The sequence below is a fragment of the Centrocercus urophasianus genome, unplaced genomic scaffold (genome assembly GCF_019232065.1).
Source record: "Centrocercus urophasianus isolate 14NV4802_14NV808 unplaced genomic scaffold, USGS_Curo_1.0 seq_2, whole genome shotgun sequence".
Classification (NCBI taxonomy): Eukaryota; Metazoa; Chordata; class Aves; order Galliformes; family Phasianidae; genus Centrocercus; species Centrocercus urophasianus.
The window spans coordinates 2,566,529-2,584,139 of record NW_024884755.1 but is presented as its reverse complement, the minus strand read 5'-3'; the positions used below and the strand labels follow the sequence as shown (position 1 = coordinate 2,584,139).

Genomic DNA, 17,611 nt, shown 5'->3' with positions numbered 1-17,611 from the left:
AAAAAAAAAAAAAAAAAAAAAAAAAAAAAAAAAAAAAAAAGGAGTTTCAGTGTCCAAACTCAGCATAGGTTTGAGGAATAGTGGACCAATGTGGATTTTCATCTGTGTAATAAGGTTTGATTATCTAAGGAAGCGTTTGAGAGGAAAAAATACTCATTTTCTCTGAAATTACTTCAGGTGAATTGCTGTTAAGTGGAAAATCTTCATTGATTTTTGCATCTATTTATTCTTTGTTTTTCCAGAACTGATGAGAAATAATGGGTCATCTGCCTTTTTAGTGCAGCTAGTTTTCTACTTCCTTTTATCTTGTTTCTTAGTCTGATTTTGTGTTCCAATATTCTTAGTCTAACTTTATGCTTCAATTTTTCTCCCCAAAACAGAAAAAGAGGCTTCTTGAAGAACTTGGAGAGGGCAAACTTCCATACCTGACCCCAGCCGATGCTGATTTCCATCATTTGGTAATGTATTTCTTTCAACTGTACTTGTTTTAAACTAAAGTGGCTGTTTAAGCTTTAGTGTAAGACACACTATAAATATTTTATATGATGGAAGTATCAACTGTTTTGGTTCTTCATGATGACTGGTAAAAGTAACATACTTTCAGATGGTGTGAAATAACACCTCTAGAATCAAAATAGTCATGAATGAAAAATTCAAACTTCATTTGTTTCTAGGATTTTGACATGAACAGTTTTTCAAGCTCAATTTTGCTTACTTCCATATTGGAAGCTATGGGAATTTGTATTAATAATTACTGAAATAAAAATCTGTATTATAAGAGTAACTAAATGTCGTATATATTTTCCCAAGGTGTGTAGCCATGCAACTCATGTAACAATTAATCACTGTTTCTTATGCTTCATGGACATAAAGCTAACTTTGTCTTTCTTTTAATGTTTTTGCAACTTGTTATACTTACGATTTGACAAGATTTGGCAAAATAGGAAAAATATTTCTTGGCTTAGTTCTACTTTTAAACAATAAGTAATCCTTAATTTTCCAGAGAAAAGGAATGGTGAAAACTAAAATGCATGCCTCAAATGAAACCAAACAGAAGTGAAAACAGGCATCTTCAAATGAAAGTTTTGAGGATTACCATGAAATGAATAGAAGAATATTCTGTATCTGCCTTGGATCTTTTTAGGTCAGCTAGAAACCATATGGCAGAAATTGTAAGTTAAATCAGATCAAATCCAAACACAGTAAGATAAAAAGCATAGGAAAGAATCTCTTAAGTTGAACAGCTGTAGTGTTACAGGAATGTCGCCTGCCTTGCATTGACGTATGGCTGTATGTGGTAGCAAACTCCTCCAAGGACGAATTTCTCTTTTGCAGGATGTCAATGCCAAGAAAAGTTTAGCATATTTAGCAATTCTTCTATTGGACTCTGGATTACAAGTCAGAACAAATTTGTCATAGGATGGCAGTTGTGATATTGAAAAGTTTATTTTCCTTACATTTCTACTTGATTTGAATTCTAAGGTGCTTAGGAAAAGCGTGGTTTTCTATAATCTTGGAGTGCTGACTGTAGTGGATGTAAGTTCTTGGTTGGGATCATTACCAGCTGTAAAAAGACTTGCAGACTTTCTGTTGTGGTGCACTTTTGTGGGAGTGGGAAAGGAAAGGTGACCAAGATCTTGTTAGAAAGAGTTTCCTTCTCTTTTCTGAAAAGAAGTTATTTCCAATCTTAAGCCAGTGTTCAGGAGGGCCTTTCTACTTTAGAGACTCAAGCAGCCTGCTGTTCTCTTCTTGCTACTCCTGTAATATATTCCCTCCTGATGGCTTTTTATATCTGCTCTTGCCCATCATTTTTTCCCCCCATCTTTCACATATGCAGTCTTACAGAGTTTACAGGAAAAGAGAAGCTATTGCTGAGGCTGTCCATCTTGCCTGGTATTAGGAATTTATCTTCATTTCATTTTCTTCTACTTAAAAACAAAGAAATCTGTCTTACGCCTGTGTGGAGTTCGGATTCGCTGCAGTTGCATTATACAGAATTATAGTTTGTGTAGTGTCTGTGTACGCTAGGGACTTCTAAGTATAATTGATAAACATCATGACTTTCAAATTCTTTCTAAGTTGGGAATTGTTGCTTTCATCAAACATGCAGATTTTACAAGTTCTGTGGTGGTAAAGAGTGGGTAAGAAGGGTAAGAGCTTGAAGTCAGCATATTGGCGAAACAGAATATCGCATGTGATAAAGTTCAGTTTTGGAGTCTATCTTTTCAGTAGAGACCTGCCTTGCTTATGTAAGAATCTGCCCCTTCTAAAACAGAATGCTTTGAATGTGTTGGAAGGGTCAGTTGGATTGTAATTGAAAAGCTACTGTCTACTGACCAATATGGAAGTGTACAGTCTGAACTGAGCTAAGCAGTTCCATCACTAGCAAAACTTCACTGGCATCTCTTCCAGTAGGTTTCATGGCTGATGAAGTGTTTCAGAAATGGCCCCCAAACAAGTGGTAGAGCAGTGTAATATTTAAGGGTGCTTGTGAGCAAATAAGTCTGTATTAAAAAAAAAAAAAAAAAAAAAAAAAAAAAAAAAAGGCAATTTATGAATATGTGAAATACGAACTTATTTCATGAGGTACCATTTCGTTTATTAAGGGATCCTTGTTGCTGATTTCCAGCTCTGTTGTCCCTTTGGTTTCCTCTGTATGGTGACTGATACAGAAGTCAGAACATAGGTACATAGGTATACTTGAAATAGTGTGTGACAGTCAGATGGAAAATCAAGCATCATATGTGCCTTTTTTTTGTCCTGTGGTTGCCAGTCACAAAACCACTTCTTTTTTTTTTTTTTTTTTCTCCCAGGGAGCAGTGAGTTGACCTTTAATACTTGCTGTCAGAGTTACAACATGCAGTACATGATTCCTCCCCCTTCCCCATCCCCCAAAACAACGAGGTGTCCGGTATGAACCTAGCGTTCACCCTGTGCTCTGATCCCTTAATGCCTTCCTTATGTTAGACATAGCACAACGACTCGTTGGAGATTTAAAGAAGACCAAACTGTTTTCTTGTCATGTGTCGGAAACGTGTTTCCATTTCCTGACTTCTGAGATAGCAGTGTAGTGTTTCTTTAAGGTAGAGTCTTCAGTGCAACATGTAGAATTTAATAATAAAGCAGTTCTTCAGCATGTAATCTTCAAACGTAATCCAAAGGTGACGTGCTTCTGACTCGATCAACAAAGGGGTGTGGGAGCCGTTACCTCTGCAGGTTTTTTTTGGGGGTGGAATTCAATATTGTTACTTTGGTTAAAAAATAAAAAGTAAGTGGTGTACTTCCTTTCTAGTACATGATTTCAGGTATTTAATTGCTGTTTGTCAAATTGTTATTTTCCTGCTTCTCTAGTAGTTTGGAATTGTATGTGTTATTCATAGCAGCAGTGCAGTGTGTTTAGTGATACGATAAAAGATAGTAAAAATTATTTCTGTATGTCAAGGTAGTCAGTATCATGTGATTGTTGGTTAATCTGAACTGAGTATATCGTATCTGCAGAATTATGAAACAATTGATGCAGTAATTTTATGTAACATGTAATATTGTTATGAAGTATGATTATGAAATAACTGTAATTCCCATCAACCTGTACCCACGCATCTGACTGTAGCCTGTTCCTGTAAATACACGAAATCTGCAGTTACTACCTTTGTCATTAAGGATTTTTTCCTTGTCCTGTTCAAAGGCTACAAACAAAAAGCACCGTCTGAAACAAGTTGAGTGGTTCATGACCTCTAAAGGAATTGTTCCAGGCTCTTGGCAATTCTTTCTCTAGTTTATTTTCAGTTCTTTTAGTGAAAGTTGGGGTCCAGTGTTCTGTGCTGCACGTTGTAGAAGGACCTTCAAATAAATATCTGGAAGTATTTTCAAGCTTTGGTATTTAGAGTTAAGCATGTAAATACTCTTGTCAGAAATTATTATTATCTAAAGATACTGTTATATCAAATTAACTGTTCCCCTCTTTCTAGGAAACTGTTTTCAGAAACTATAAAGACATGTGAAGAAAGGGAGCTAGCTTCTCTCTAAGAACTGACAAGCAGTGGTGTCAAGTTCCTCAGATGGACAGAGATTTATATTTAATCATTACTGCTAAAATAGGCTTCCTTTTGCGTTCACGTTCTTACTAGATCCATGGTCATATAAAGTCTTCTGTTAAATGTTGTGACTTAAGGGGATGATGCTGATGTATAACTGCTTGCATGCAGTAGAAAATGTGCATACTGAGTGACTGGTTTGTATTTTTAAATGCACCTTTTGAAATTTCTTTCCTGAAAGTCAGGCTTAGATCCCACTTAAAAGAAGGAAGTATTAGTGAAATGGTTTTGAGCTTGACTAGGAGCCCACAGGTGTATTGTAGACCAATATAACACTTTTGTGTTAGATTTTGTTTTGTTTAAAAGTGCTTTGAATGTAAACTATTACATTGGAAAAATGTTTAGATCAGCTGTATGCATCTGTGCGCTCTAGCCCTGTTCCCAGTGCCTTCAGGTTTCACCTTTCTTTATTTCTTTTCCCATAGCATCATCAGTATCTACTTTTCTCCCACAGCAGTGACTCAGTGAGAAGAGGAAATGAACTTAGTGAACAGTTCTGAGCTTCCAAAGTATTAATTGACACCCAGTAGAGTCACATTGCAGCTTTTCCCTTACTAAGAGCATTAGTTTGCATCTGTTTCTGTTATCTATAAATTTTAATGAAAAATACAGTTAATGTTGTCTACTTAAGAACTTATTCTCTAGTGTGTGTGTTTTGCAAAACAATTGCAACAGTAGTTAAAGATGATTTACAGGCAGCCAATAAAAGCTGCAGTTATGTAATGCTTCCTTAGAAAGTCATATTAATGAAATAAAATTCCTCCCTGGAGTGGGAAGCGACGTTTTGCATGCAAATAAAGATGCTGTGGATTAGCAGTGCCATGGTTTGCTGGGAGTTGCTACGTACAAAACGTGCTGAATTCTGATCTCCAGGTGGTGTGGTCAGATGGAGATGTGAGAATGAAGGATGTTGCTGGTGGGGGGATGAGAGTAAATAAGTTTGGAAATTTTTATAATCAAAAAAGAGCAGCTAGCTGGCGTCTTGATGAATGTGACAGTAGAAAGGTTGTCAAGGATAGAATGGACTGCCAAGGAAGACTTCGAAAGTGGTGCAGTGCAGCAGAATGTTGTGGGTTTGTTGTTGTTTGTTTGTTTTTGTTTTTTGACACATTGTATTTCAATTTCTATTTTTTTTTTTAGTACATGGATAGTTTAGGAAATAATTTAGTGGGGAAATATTGGTTGTAGCTGGACAGTTGAACTGGATGATCTTCAAAGTCTTTTCCAACCTTGGTAATCCTATGATAAAGTAACAAATTCTGGCATCTGACATCTATTTCTTTACCATATTCTAGACTCATGCTTGATAATTTGTCCATTTATCCCCACTCATTCTTGAATATGCCAAGTACTTGTTTAAAAAAAAAAAAAGTAATTTTCTGTTGTTCTTGCTTTCTCCTTTAGCAGATGACAAGATATTCCAAGCTAATTTTCAGAAAGTCGGATACAGTACCTGAAGAGCTCCATCAAATGGTTCAAGAGGGCTTTTTGACCTTGCGGAAACACAATTGTTTTTTTCAAGATCTTGTGAGGATCAAAGGAAAAGATTTTTTTACGCCAGTGTCTCGTATATTAATTGGAAACCCAGGATGCACTTACAAGTACTTGAACACAAGATTATTTACAGTTCCTTGGCCTACTGAGGGTTGTGAAATAAAATATTGCAGTTCTCAAATACATGATGCTTGTAAAGCATTAATCAAACTTAATGACTACTTGCATGTTGAAGCAGTCAAGGCATTACAAGGACAGAATCTGTTAGATACCAAAGGTATCAAAGACATTGCTATAGTAGATAGGGAGCAAAATTTTGCTGCTTCGCTTATAGAGAAAGGGTCTTTTTCAAAAGATCAAAGCAGTTGTTATGTACCAGAGGATGAGTACACAAGTCTAAATAACAGAACATCTTATAACTTGACTTTATTAAATTATATGGATCCACTACAAATGCCATACTTGAAACAAGAGCCTTATTTTGGAATGGGGAATATGGCAGTGAGTTGGCATCATGATGAGAATCTGGTTGAGAGGTCAACAGTTGCTGTGTACAGCTACAGCTGTGAAGGTGAGTGCTTCTCAGCTTTGCAAACATAACACTAGAATTCAGACTCTTGATTTGAATTTGTAAATGTTACTTTGGTTATCATTTTTCAGTTGACTTCCAGTACTTCCAAAAATCCTTTGTTTCCTTCAAAACATGAGGAGAATTCACATTGATTTTTAGAGGCTTTGGCTAAAAAGCATTATATAAAAATAAGAGCTTATATTTTTTTTATGTGCGATCTGTTGCTAATTTCTTTTTTAGTCTTGAAGTGATGGGTTGCTTTTCTTACTTAACATTCAGCTAAGATCACTGTGTCTATGTTTTCCTAGACATAAAATATCAGTCCACCTAGCAAACTCAGTAAAAAAAAAAAATTCCCTGACCAGTCAACGTCAGATTCTACCTATCACATCCAAGTAATGTAATTAGTCTACTTGATTTTCTAAGCATAAATAAGCTGTATTTTAATAAGCCACTGTGAGACAATGAGGATCTGTAGAATCCCCTTGTATGAGGAAGCTGGACCTTCCAGAGCTTTACAGCTGGTACAGATTTGCTCTTCATGGAGGCAGAATCCCCAGTCTGTTCAGAGTTTAAACAGCAGGAGTCCTGGGAGCTGAGTGATCTTATGGCATCCAGGTAGCTCTTTGATTGTTCAGAGACTCACAACTTGGTTTGTGTGGTTTTCTTTTTACTTCCCTTTGCATTTTGGCATCATTTGTTATGTGGTTATTTCATGAAGTGCTATTAAAGCATGTAATGCTATAGATGAAATAACATTACTTGCTTGTTCATTTGTTCACTTTTTGGTGCCATAGTGAAAGCATAATGTTGGAAACTTTATTCAGTGTTATTTAAAGTAGAAACTGTTTTTAATGTGCCAGTGAAGAAATCTGAGAGCCAGCACAAAGATGATGGAACAAGCTGATATTGTAATCAGCATCACTGTTTCTTTTATTGTTTCAAGTGTCAAACTATCACAGCCACTTTGCATGAAGTATGTTTTAGAGCAGCAAAATAAGATAAATGTTTTGCTGAATGCTCATCTAAATAGTAGTTCCAAATTTTGATCCATTTAGGATTTATAGTAGTACATTAATTTACATACATCACATGGGAATGTTGAGGTTAAAAACATGTTCAGGATTTTAAGATAGTAAGCTAATAACTGATTCTTGTTTCCTGCTCTATATGTAAGAGTGACTTGCAATCCAAATACTGGTAGAAAAAGAGTCTTTTCTAAAACTGAATTTTATACATGAACATATTCTGATGAATATCTCTTGCTCCTGTCCACGTAAGTTTTGTTGAGTTTTATTGCTCAGCAGAGCATTAGCTGGTGCTAAAAATGTCTTTTGAAGTAGAGGTGTTTCAGATACCAACTCAACAGAGATGGAGAGTAACCAAGTCACTGCAAACATCCATCATTTTCTCACCCGAATTTCCCAGGAACTAAGTTTGAGGTTAGAGGTGTAATTTTCTCTGGATGCTTTGTTGTGTCTTGTTTGGCTTCTTTCTGTAAGAAGTAAAACAAATAAATGAAACAGCTTTGTTAGCTGGCAAGGCAATGTTGAAAAGCTTAGAAGAGCTGAAGTCAGTTCTATTGATGAGTGATCCAGAAGGAGCTCTCAGGCTTGTTCCTATCACTGAACCGGATGACTATTACTTTGCTGCAGGAATTGGGAATAAAAATAATTCATATTTACTACTGATGTTGCTCCCTCACTGGGTTTCAAAAATAAGATATTCTGAACTTGTGGAAGTTGTTTTGAATCAGAATAAATCTGTATTTGTAGTTGACAAATAATCTTAGCTATGCTTTGCTTAATGGATAAAAGTCATGGAGTAGTGTTTTGTACAGGATGAGAACAACGATATTAAATGGCTTCTAATGTCGATAGTATAGTAGACATATTGCTTGTTGAAAGAATAGAAATGGTGCATAGAGAAATGTTACCTTGATATATATAGACACAACATTCAAGGTGAAAACCGATACGAGCAACGTCAACAAATATTCCAATTCTTGTTTTTTGTGAATGTCAGTTGCGAGAGAAAGCAAGCGTTATGGATTTAGATGTATAGATTATTAGTGCCTAACTAACCTCTTCTGTTGTGGCATTTCAGTAGTAAGGCAGATGAAATATCTCTGGGTAGAAATTCATTCTTTCCTGACAGCTACTGAGAAACAGAGTATGGTCTGCTTTTTTTACTTAACTTGTACATGCATGTGAAAACTGCTGTGGAAGACTGTAATAATTCTGATGTTTATTTCATTAAACCTTGAAAACGTGCCCAAATACTTCTAAATTCAGGAAAAAAAGTCTGTAAAGGATGATTATTTTTTTCTATATTTATTTAATAATGGTCAGTTGGATTTATTGACTATACTGGATGTTTACATCCTTGTTTTAGTAATATGTTGGCAGTGATTCCATCCTCTCAGAAACAATGTTTGATTTGAAGTTATATTTAGAATATGGTCTGAGAGAGAACATTTAGGTTTCAGACTGCCAAAGACTTCTTGGAGATTTTGGTACCAAATAGCAAAGAAGCGTTTCAGGGCTACTTTTACTTTCTTCTGCTGACGAACCATAACCAAACAAGATCCGGGCAAACACAAATTTATTTTTGCTCTAGACCTAACCAGAACCCAAAACTGACAGGATCAGGTCTTAGAGCTGCAGGCTCTCCAAAATTGGAGCTGCCTACCTAAAGCCTAGTGATGTGGCCGATTTTATTCAACTACATTCTCTTTCATGGTTCTATCCTTAGTGACATGTTTGAGCTATTATGTTGTGGCAAACTTGTTACCCAGTTGCACCACTTTGGAGTACAAGTATAAAGGTTTCTTGCAGGCCAAATTCTATAACCATTAACAGAGTTCAAATCTGCAGATAGTTTAATCTTATTTCTTCATTAATTGCTGCTGCGTTGGACCATTTCTGTACAGTTTACTCCAGAATAAATGGATGTTCCTAATGTGCTATGTAGATGTAAGGTCCCCATGATTTATTCTCATGTACCTAAGGTTTCGATGCATTCAAGTGTTTTCACTTACATATGAACTGTTAACTTCTATACTGCATTCAGTCATGCCCGAGAGATGACAGAATTCTATAAAAATTTCACGTGATGTAGAAGTTTGTCAGTGCTACCTGGAGATCACCACAAGTGTTAAGATGGGCTTTTTTTTTTTTTTTCCACTTCTCGAATAGTTTGCATTTGAAAGCTAGTAGCAGCTTGCTTCCATTTGTTACCAAAATAGCATGGTAGGAGCAATCAGTTTCAATTGCTGCTGATAATTATAAGGTGCAATAATTGAGGATACAGAGAAAAGGAGCCTGTGAGCTACATTTGAACTCTGTACTTAAGCAATAAAAAATTTATCAAACTGCAAAAAATAAGTCATTTTAACGAGCACATTCCAAAGGTGCTGGATTTATGAGGAGACCCCAGGAAACTTTCATTGAAATTGCTGTCTCTGATTGTAGTTCTATATTTTATTGGTGCCATATTGTGAACAGTGCCGCTGCCAAAGTGAATGGGAAAGCAGCATAACAGAGAATTAACCCAGAAAGGTTACCTCTTTTTATAATATCCATGATGTATTGCATTAAAAATGCCTCGAAAGCGATCTTATTTGCAGTTTTCAGAAAACTTTTTTTTTTTTAATTGTTACAATTTATCCAAATGGGTCAGAAAATATGAAAGCCCCTCAAAGACTTTAGTATTGATTTTTCTGAGTGTTTGCTTACTCTTGTTTTCTCATTTGTGTGTTCCCTGATAGAAGGGCCTAGAGCTGCTCCTGAGCCAGAGCTGCAGCCAAAGGAGAGCAGCAGCAGTCAAGAGGAGATATAGGGAATGGGTTTTACAGTAGGAGTTTCAGCTAGGTCTGAAGATCAGCTTTTTGAGATGTTTTGGCTCTCTGCTTCCTGCTTCTAAGCAATACTTAATTGACACAGGAAGACAATTTATTAATTATTAAAGGTTATCTCCAGCTAAACAAACATTGCAGTAGCAATGTGAGAGGAATGACTTGAATGTTTTGGAAGTGAGAGTTCAAGGTCACTATATCTGCATGTGATATAGTCAGATGATAAATCTGTGTCGTGGTATTTTTCTAGAATTAAATGAATACTTATGTTGTAGAAAATCTTATACAAAAGCGCATTTGTAATGGGCAGTGAAAGAGGCACATGAACTGCTGCTAACTAACAAGCAGTAATTATGCATTCTGCATTGTTGATGACTTCTAACAGTTGACTGCCAATCTGTGCCAGCTGCTTATTAAAACTTCATCCTCCCTCTGTCAAAATGCTCTGTTACATTAGCCATAAAAGTGTTACACCATGGCTCCCAAATACCTTGTTATAAATGCTGGCTGTATCTTTCAATTCGTACTGTGGTGAAGTAAGCTTCTGAAAATAGTTCTGAGGGATTAAGCTTTAAATACTATTTTTATGCAGTGGATTATTTTTTCCCCAAGCTCCACACGTTCGTGTTACTTAATGGTAAGAAAAGTGTTGTGGCTAATGCATTGAAGTTTCATGGCTCTTCCACATTATCTGTCATGTTTAACTAATAAATTTGAGAAAAGAATGACAAATAAGATTCCTAGATTATTTCGTGAACCTCGTTGGTCTGGATGCAGTGTTTTGTGCATGTAGTGGAAGTGCTAAATCAAGCTTGAAATAGTAGTTGAGCACCTGGTGGGAAGGCAGGACCAACCCAGGGGTGCTCAGGTGCAAGTAATGTACCTGATTGGAAGGGGTGGAGCCAGGATCCACCTCTTCCCAGACCTCATTTAAGGGTTGGCAGTGGAGGCAGCAGGTCCTGCTGGAGATTTCTGCCTACTTGAGGCCTTCCAAAGGTAATCAGCTTCTTTCCTTTGTTTCTGTGTCCCTGGCTGTTGCATTTGAGCAGATCATCACTTGCTGTAGCCTTGGATATTGCTGCTATGCTGTCATTGCTGCAATTCCCATTGCATTACAGCATTATATGTGCATGTTATTTCACTTTGCTTCAGTGTATAATTTAGTGAAATTACAAATATATAAACAAACCTGCAATTTGACTTGAAATAATTTTTAGAAGTTAGCTGTTCTTACGTCAGTGATCCACCTCTTTCATCTTTTTCTTTGCTTGTAGCTCTAGTAATTAATGAGAAAAGCTGGTATTTGTGAATCTCTCGTTATGTGTATTGATAGTGTCAGAAAAACTTGAGTCCATTATGGACTTTGCTTTGACTTCTACATTGTAGTTAACATGAAGTTTTCATTGTAGTAAAATTACTTGCAAGAAATTCTTAATCTCTTATGATATTTTAGTACCTTTTTTTTTCTTCTTTTCTTTTTTGAAAAGAGAGAGGTTGCTTACACCAAATGGAGATCGTGGAAAATTTAAGCCTATTCAGTCTGTACCAATGTGGGTTATCATTAAGTGTGTACTGTTAGACCAGGTATTGTATTTTATGGTTGTCATCTTGTCTTACTATTTTTATGTTCCTTTTTTCCCCTCGTCTCTCTTTAAAGATTCATCAGCTGAAGAAACGAGTGATTGGAACCTGAAGGGAAGAGACCCAGCTGTTTGGCACGTAGGCTTGAAGGTAGCATGGGACATAGAGACACCTGGATTAGCAATACCACTTCACCAAGGCGACTTCTACTTGATGCTTGGTAATTTTCAAGGGCTGGGAAGTTGAATGTTCTATTGAAAACACAGAAGCTGGTAAACTTTCACTCCTTTCTTTCAGTTAGTAGTCTCCTAATTTAGCAGAACAGATCTGCCTTGAATATAAGGCAAACTCTTATTCTGACCAATTCCAATTGTTTTTCAGGAACTTTCTCTTACTGTGTTTCTTTTGCTTCAATGAAAAACAAAAACAAAAAATTGAGTGCTTTTTCCCTGTCTGTTGTATGGTTGGAGTTGATAGTTCAGGTCAGACTGTAAAACATAAGTAGGATTTCTTCAGATTTTGTGAGAACTTGAGCTGTCCCTGTTCAATTCTTAGATTTGTAGATGCCAGTTTTTGTTGTTCTTAATGCAGTTTTACTCAGTAGCTCTTAAGAAATTTGTCTGCCTTGTTTAACAAAAAAAAAAAACAATCCTGTTCATGAGGTTTGGGTTATGATTTGGCTACATACACACAAACAGTGACTGCAGCAGTGATAGTTTGGTTCCATGATTCCTGAGATATCCACTGTACTTGTCTGTGGATGTTTTATTGGTCGCCTGTTTTAGACATGAAGACACGACATTCCCTTTGTTCGGCTGCACTTTTCAATGTATGTATTTGAACATATCCATTTCCCGGTAGTGGGATTAAACTAAGATCATAATGAACAAAACTGACATACTTTAAGAGTGAGACTCAATGTCTCATGTTCAGAGGATTGGGAAAAAAAATGCAATTAAACTGAGCTCATTTACTTGAAGCTGAGCTCAAACACAGAGGTTTTCCGGATAAGTCTTTGGTTAACACTTGTTGGCACAAAACTATTATTTTCTCTTTTGGCTTGTGTTTTTCTTGTGTTTTTGTTTGAACAAATTGAATCATAAATCACAGAATCAAAAATGTGAACCAACTCTGATGTGGATGTGTTTGCCTGCAAAGCCAACCGACTTAACAGGCACCTTAGAAGAAGGAGAAGTGTTTTGTTCCCTGTTTGTGTCTTGGGAGGTAGATGCACAGGACTCCCTTAGGATGGTGTATCACATAGCCAACTTATTGGGCTGAACAGTTTTCTTCATTTTACCTTCTGGCCTCTCAACAACTACGAACAAAGTTTAATATATGCAATATCCTTGTCATCTTAAACAGTACTGTTTTTTATAGTTTCCTCATCAAATCATGTGCATCATTGTCAATGAAGAATCTGTGTAAAAACTCGGATGCTTGTCTTAAGTGCATTCTGGGATGTGCCTCCCTTAAGTCTTAAGGGATGCCTTCATAAGTGCATTCATACATGAACAGAAAAAGTGTTATGATGTGAGCTTCTTTGATACAGTGGTGTAGATGTGCAGGTGTGCCTCCCCTTTTGTGTTTGGGAAGATATATGGGGCAATAGCATGGAAGAAGACAGGCATTTCTTATATGAAAGTGTAGTTTAGATGGCAGATAAACATTCCTAGAAAGGCAGTTATGAATCTGTTCAATTCTGGTTCAAGCATCAAGTAAAACTTTCATCTCATCTTAACTGAATGGAAAGTTTGTGCTTAATCAGCTTTGCTGGGCAGCAGATTCAGAAGGAAAGTAATAAAGCAAGGAGTCTGACCACTATTTGTATTGCACTGTATTGTGAATTATAGTCAACTGAGTTACCAGACCATAAGGATATTTCTCATTCTCGATGGAATGTATGTACTGTAACTACAGTCTTGGGAATGCTGCATGAAGGTTGGCTCAGAAAATTAGTTTATGTAACTGAAAACATGATTATCGTGTTCAGATGGAAACAAAGGTTGTGTTAAACATTCTTCAGAAGATAATGTGTAAATCACTTTCTTATTAATGCTTCACAGAGAACTACGGTTAGCTCAGATGTTAGACCAGATGTTAAACGGTCTCTCATGCCTTCGCGTTTTTCTCTATTACTTAAATACATATAGGTAGATGTATTTGAGTGTTTCTAATTGGCAGTCATCTGCCAGTATTCTCAAACCTCTATTTAGTTTCAGTGTACGTTTTAACTGCCTTTATCATGTTCTGTTGCTTGAGGTGAGAGACGGACAAGATTGGTGGATGTATGCAGTTCTAGTTTTTTTTATACCATACTGGTTTTGTTAACCAGCTTCTCAGGGGAGACATCTTGAGGATACGTCTAAAGGATAAAACATGATTTTTTTTCTAAGAGGTAGCTTGACAGTAGAGAACCCAAGTCTAGCTTAATTTATCTAGTCCCTTTAAACATCAGGCCTTCCAAAATGTCATTTCAGTAAGTGTAATCATCTTGCTGGCATTTTATTAAAAGCAGTGGAAGCAGCCTGCAAAGTAGAGAATGTAGTATTACGATGAGTGTTGCACCTCAGGGTATCAGCTGGCAGCATCTGTTGATGTAGAAGGGACCAACTGGTAGGACTGTGCTCTTTCTTATGAGCTTTGATTCATCCAACTGGAGTGACTAACTTGCAAGCACTGCAGGTCTGTTATTTCAATTTCTGAAATGGTGTAGTGCTTACTTCTTTATGTTGGAATTGTAAAATATTGATGTGTGAAATTCAGTATGCTGCTTGTAACTGAAGACAGGTTCTAATAATTCCTGAACCCATAATACCTCAGCTGTTGCCTAATTTTGTCTTAATCTAATGTATGGAAACATGGTAACTTAATGATTCTTTGAGAAGAGTGCAAATACAGAAATTAGTGAATCCTAATCTATGGGTATTTCATAGTACTATAAAGGATATTGAAATTTGTTTTTGCATTTCTGGTAGACATTTAGGAGTTCAGCTTGTTCCCTTCTTCAATACCTCCTCTATTCTGGGTGGGATTTAAATAAAATGCAGTCTTAAAATTTACACCTTCATTCTCAGCATTCCTCTTCAGTTTAAATAATAAGCCATAATACATGTTGGTACTAACCATAAGGTGATCAAATCCATGCATTTGAAGGTATTACAATAGTATTAATGTATTTAATCACAATGAAACAAAATACATAATTATTCAGTAACTCGGGCTTTTTTTGAGGTTACCCTTTCTTGATACGAAAAGATTTGCTGAAGGTCTGCAAGTCTACTGCCTAAAAAACCTCAAATCTGAACTTTATATCACTCACAAAACGGAAACACTTTAGCCCAATTTAGAATAATATATTGGTCTGCAGAGGAAGTGCATACTGAACCCTGCTGTCTCAAGTACACAGTCAAGGGGTGTCTAATATGAAACGTGTTGGGTGCATGCAATAAATCCAAAACGTGTGGAGGTGAGCAAAGGGCCCCATCTGCTCTGCCCTAGAGCATGCTTAAGTAGGGTTGTCATGGTCTTAGTATTAAATTGGAATCTTTCCCCTAATCTTTGACTTAGACACAACCAGATTGGCAAGCAGATTTACAATTTTCACTAATTTTCCTACCATGACTTCAAAACGTATTTAACAAAAATACACTCTGGACTTTTTCAAAGGGAGAAGATTTACTTTTCTGCAGCTGTTTCCCATAGATCAAGCTCTTGCTTGAAGGTTAGGGTTTTAGAAACAGCATGAAGATGAATTTGGAATCTTATACCCCTCCCCACCCACTAGCAGATTATAGTCGAAGGAGCATCAAAAAATTATTTTCATAACCATCTAGAAGTTGGGTGCACACATTTCAGAGGTTGGCTTGTGGTTAGATATAAGTATTAAATGCAAACACTTCCACGTGTATATAATAGCTCATTAAACTATTTCTAGGTATTTGATCTGCTTCTATTTCCACAAACTAACTTGAACCCTTTTTGCTCCCTAGCATCTTGAATGTGTTGGAGTTTTTTTAACCCCATGGTTTTCTCTTGACTCCACGTTTAATCCAAATGCTATATTCCTTGATTATTAAGACTTCGAACCCCAGAAACTTGTTGTTACTGAACTTTGATCATGAAGTTTGGCAAATTCCAGACATCTTAATTTAGTTCAGCCTCTCAATTCATTTGGTGTTTTGTTTGTGCACGCTTTCTTGTTTAAAAATTAAAAATATTTCTTAATTAGGGCCAGATCATCCTTCTAGCTTTCTGATAGGAAAGACAAGTGCTGCAAGACAGACTTGATTGACCTGTAACTTTTTGTGGAAGGAGACATAGCCTTTCTGGTATTTTCTGCTGACATACAGTAAAATTAGCTTGACTTGGTTTTCTGTTGTTGAAGCATTACTAGGAGATGGGTGAAAGAAGAGTTGGTTTCTATCACCTCTTCTCAGTCGCTATAACTGAGTCCAAGACAGAGTCCCTTATGTCCAAGAGTACCACCTGATTTGTGAGCCTGAGTAGTCATAGGTGTATTAAAATCATTTAGTGTTCCTAAAGTCAGAAGATGTTGGTAAAATGGTACGTGTGTAACTTCTTCCTGGCAGTTACTGCTATCTTTTTTAGCATGGATTTGCAAGTCATGAGCCAACCTGAGCGCTGTTATGTGTGTAGTTGCGTAGAAATTGAATTGATAAGAATTGTAAATAATGGGAAAATGATCTTGTTTGGAAGTTGCACTATAGCATAGTAAAACAAACAAAAAAAGACAGTAAGAATTCACTTATGTAATGTAGTTACAGAAATGAATAGCACGAGTTAATTTCACCTGTATTTGTAGGTACTTGGGATGAGTGGAATATCCAGGCTTTGGCCTGTGCTTTAAACCCGCTGTACATTTTACCTGCTTTGTGAAATTAAGAGGAATGTCCAAATACAAGAATTCTTCCTGAACTTTTTAAGAAGTTAATAAAGACAATGTAAACTGCTGTTGCTGTTCAGAGCATTTTATGAAGTGTGGTTTGTGCCTTCCTGAGAAGTTCTTCAGCTAGAGGAGCTGCATTTTTGGCTTTTATTCAATGCTCCATTCAGTAAGGATCAGCTTCAAATTTATTTCTTTTTATTTTGCAGTTTGTTACTTAAGATAGTGATGTACAGTATGCAGTCATTATTTTTGTGAGTGATTTGACTCATCATTCTACCGATGCTCAGCCAGTTCAGTAGCAGAATTTAAATACTCATGCATGTATGTGCATGCATACATCATACATACTCTTTTTAGTTCGCTCTTTTGAAAGAGGCTGTACGGGAGCAGGGATAATGTCTTCATGCCTGTGATGCTTTATTTGAATAAGTCTGAACTCCTGCACTTTTCCATGCGAACTCTAGGAAGTTTCTTTTCCTTAGCGGTTTTTTTCCGTGCCAGTTACAACTACACACGTCTTGCATGGATCAGTGTATTAAAGCACCATGTACCTTAAACCTTTTTGTCTGCAGATATGAGGAATAAGGTTCTACAATAAACAAAAAATCCTTTGTGTGCCCGTGTTTTATACAAGTTACATTATCTGAAGTTTCTGTAGTTGGTGATTCTGTGAAAAAGAGTTGTATGCATTTGCAAGTAATGGGATAATCTACTAAACAGCCTCGTGTCTTTTTGGTGTTACATCTGAAAACTCAAAATCCTTTTGCACCTGACCTCTAAATTATTTAAACAGGTTTCAGGTTGATAACTGTTTTCCAAAGTGGCTTTGGCCACCTGTATACAATCACACTTGTGATTAATTTCTTTTAATAAATCTCACCCAGATTTGTCTCAGTAGTCCTATAATGCGATCTGACCATAAGGTAGCAGATGATTCATTGGGAAGTGTGGGCCAGAAGGTGCTGGAAGTAAGAAAATAAAAAAATCCATTTACAAGAAATACAGATTTTGCCATATGCACTTGTGCAGTAAATAGTGGTGGTTTCTTTGATTCTTGGGCGCTTCGGATATAAAACTGAATTTATTTTTCTGGCACTTGAACATTG

At 36.5% G+C, this 17,611-nt stretch overlaps 1 protein-coding gene across 5 annotated transcripts in view; it reads left to right on the top strand.

Moving 5' to 3' along the window:
• FTO (FTO alpha-ketoglutarate dependent dioxygenase) overlaps positions 1-17,611 on the top strand; it is a 227,629-nt gene that overhangs the window by 38,614 nt on the left and 171,404 nt on the right. For 4 of the 5 annotated variants that reach the window (XR_006169324.1, XM_042821624.1, XM_042821628.1 and 1 more), the window contains exons 2-4: positions 381-458; positions 5,499-6,159; positions 11,673-11,816. Coding sequence is in view for 4 of the 5 variants with exons in the window: in XM_042821624.1 (XP_042677558.1) it covers positions 381-458; positions 5,499-6,159; positions 11,673-11,816 (883 nt within the window). In the remaining variant the exon portion in view is untranslated. The remainder of the gene's footprint in view (positions 1-380; positions 459-5,498; positions 6,160-11,672; positions 11,817-17,611) is intronic. The other variant, XM_042821625.1, reaches the window with a different exon arrangement.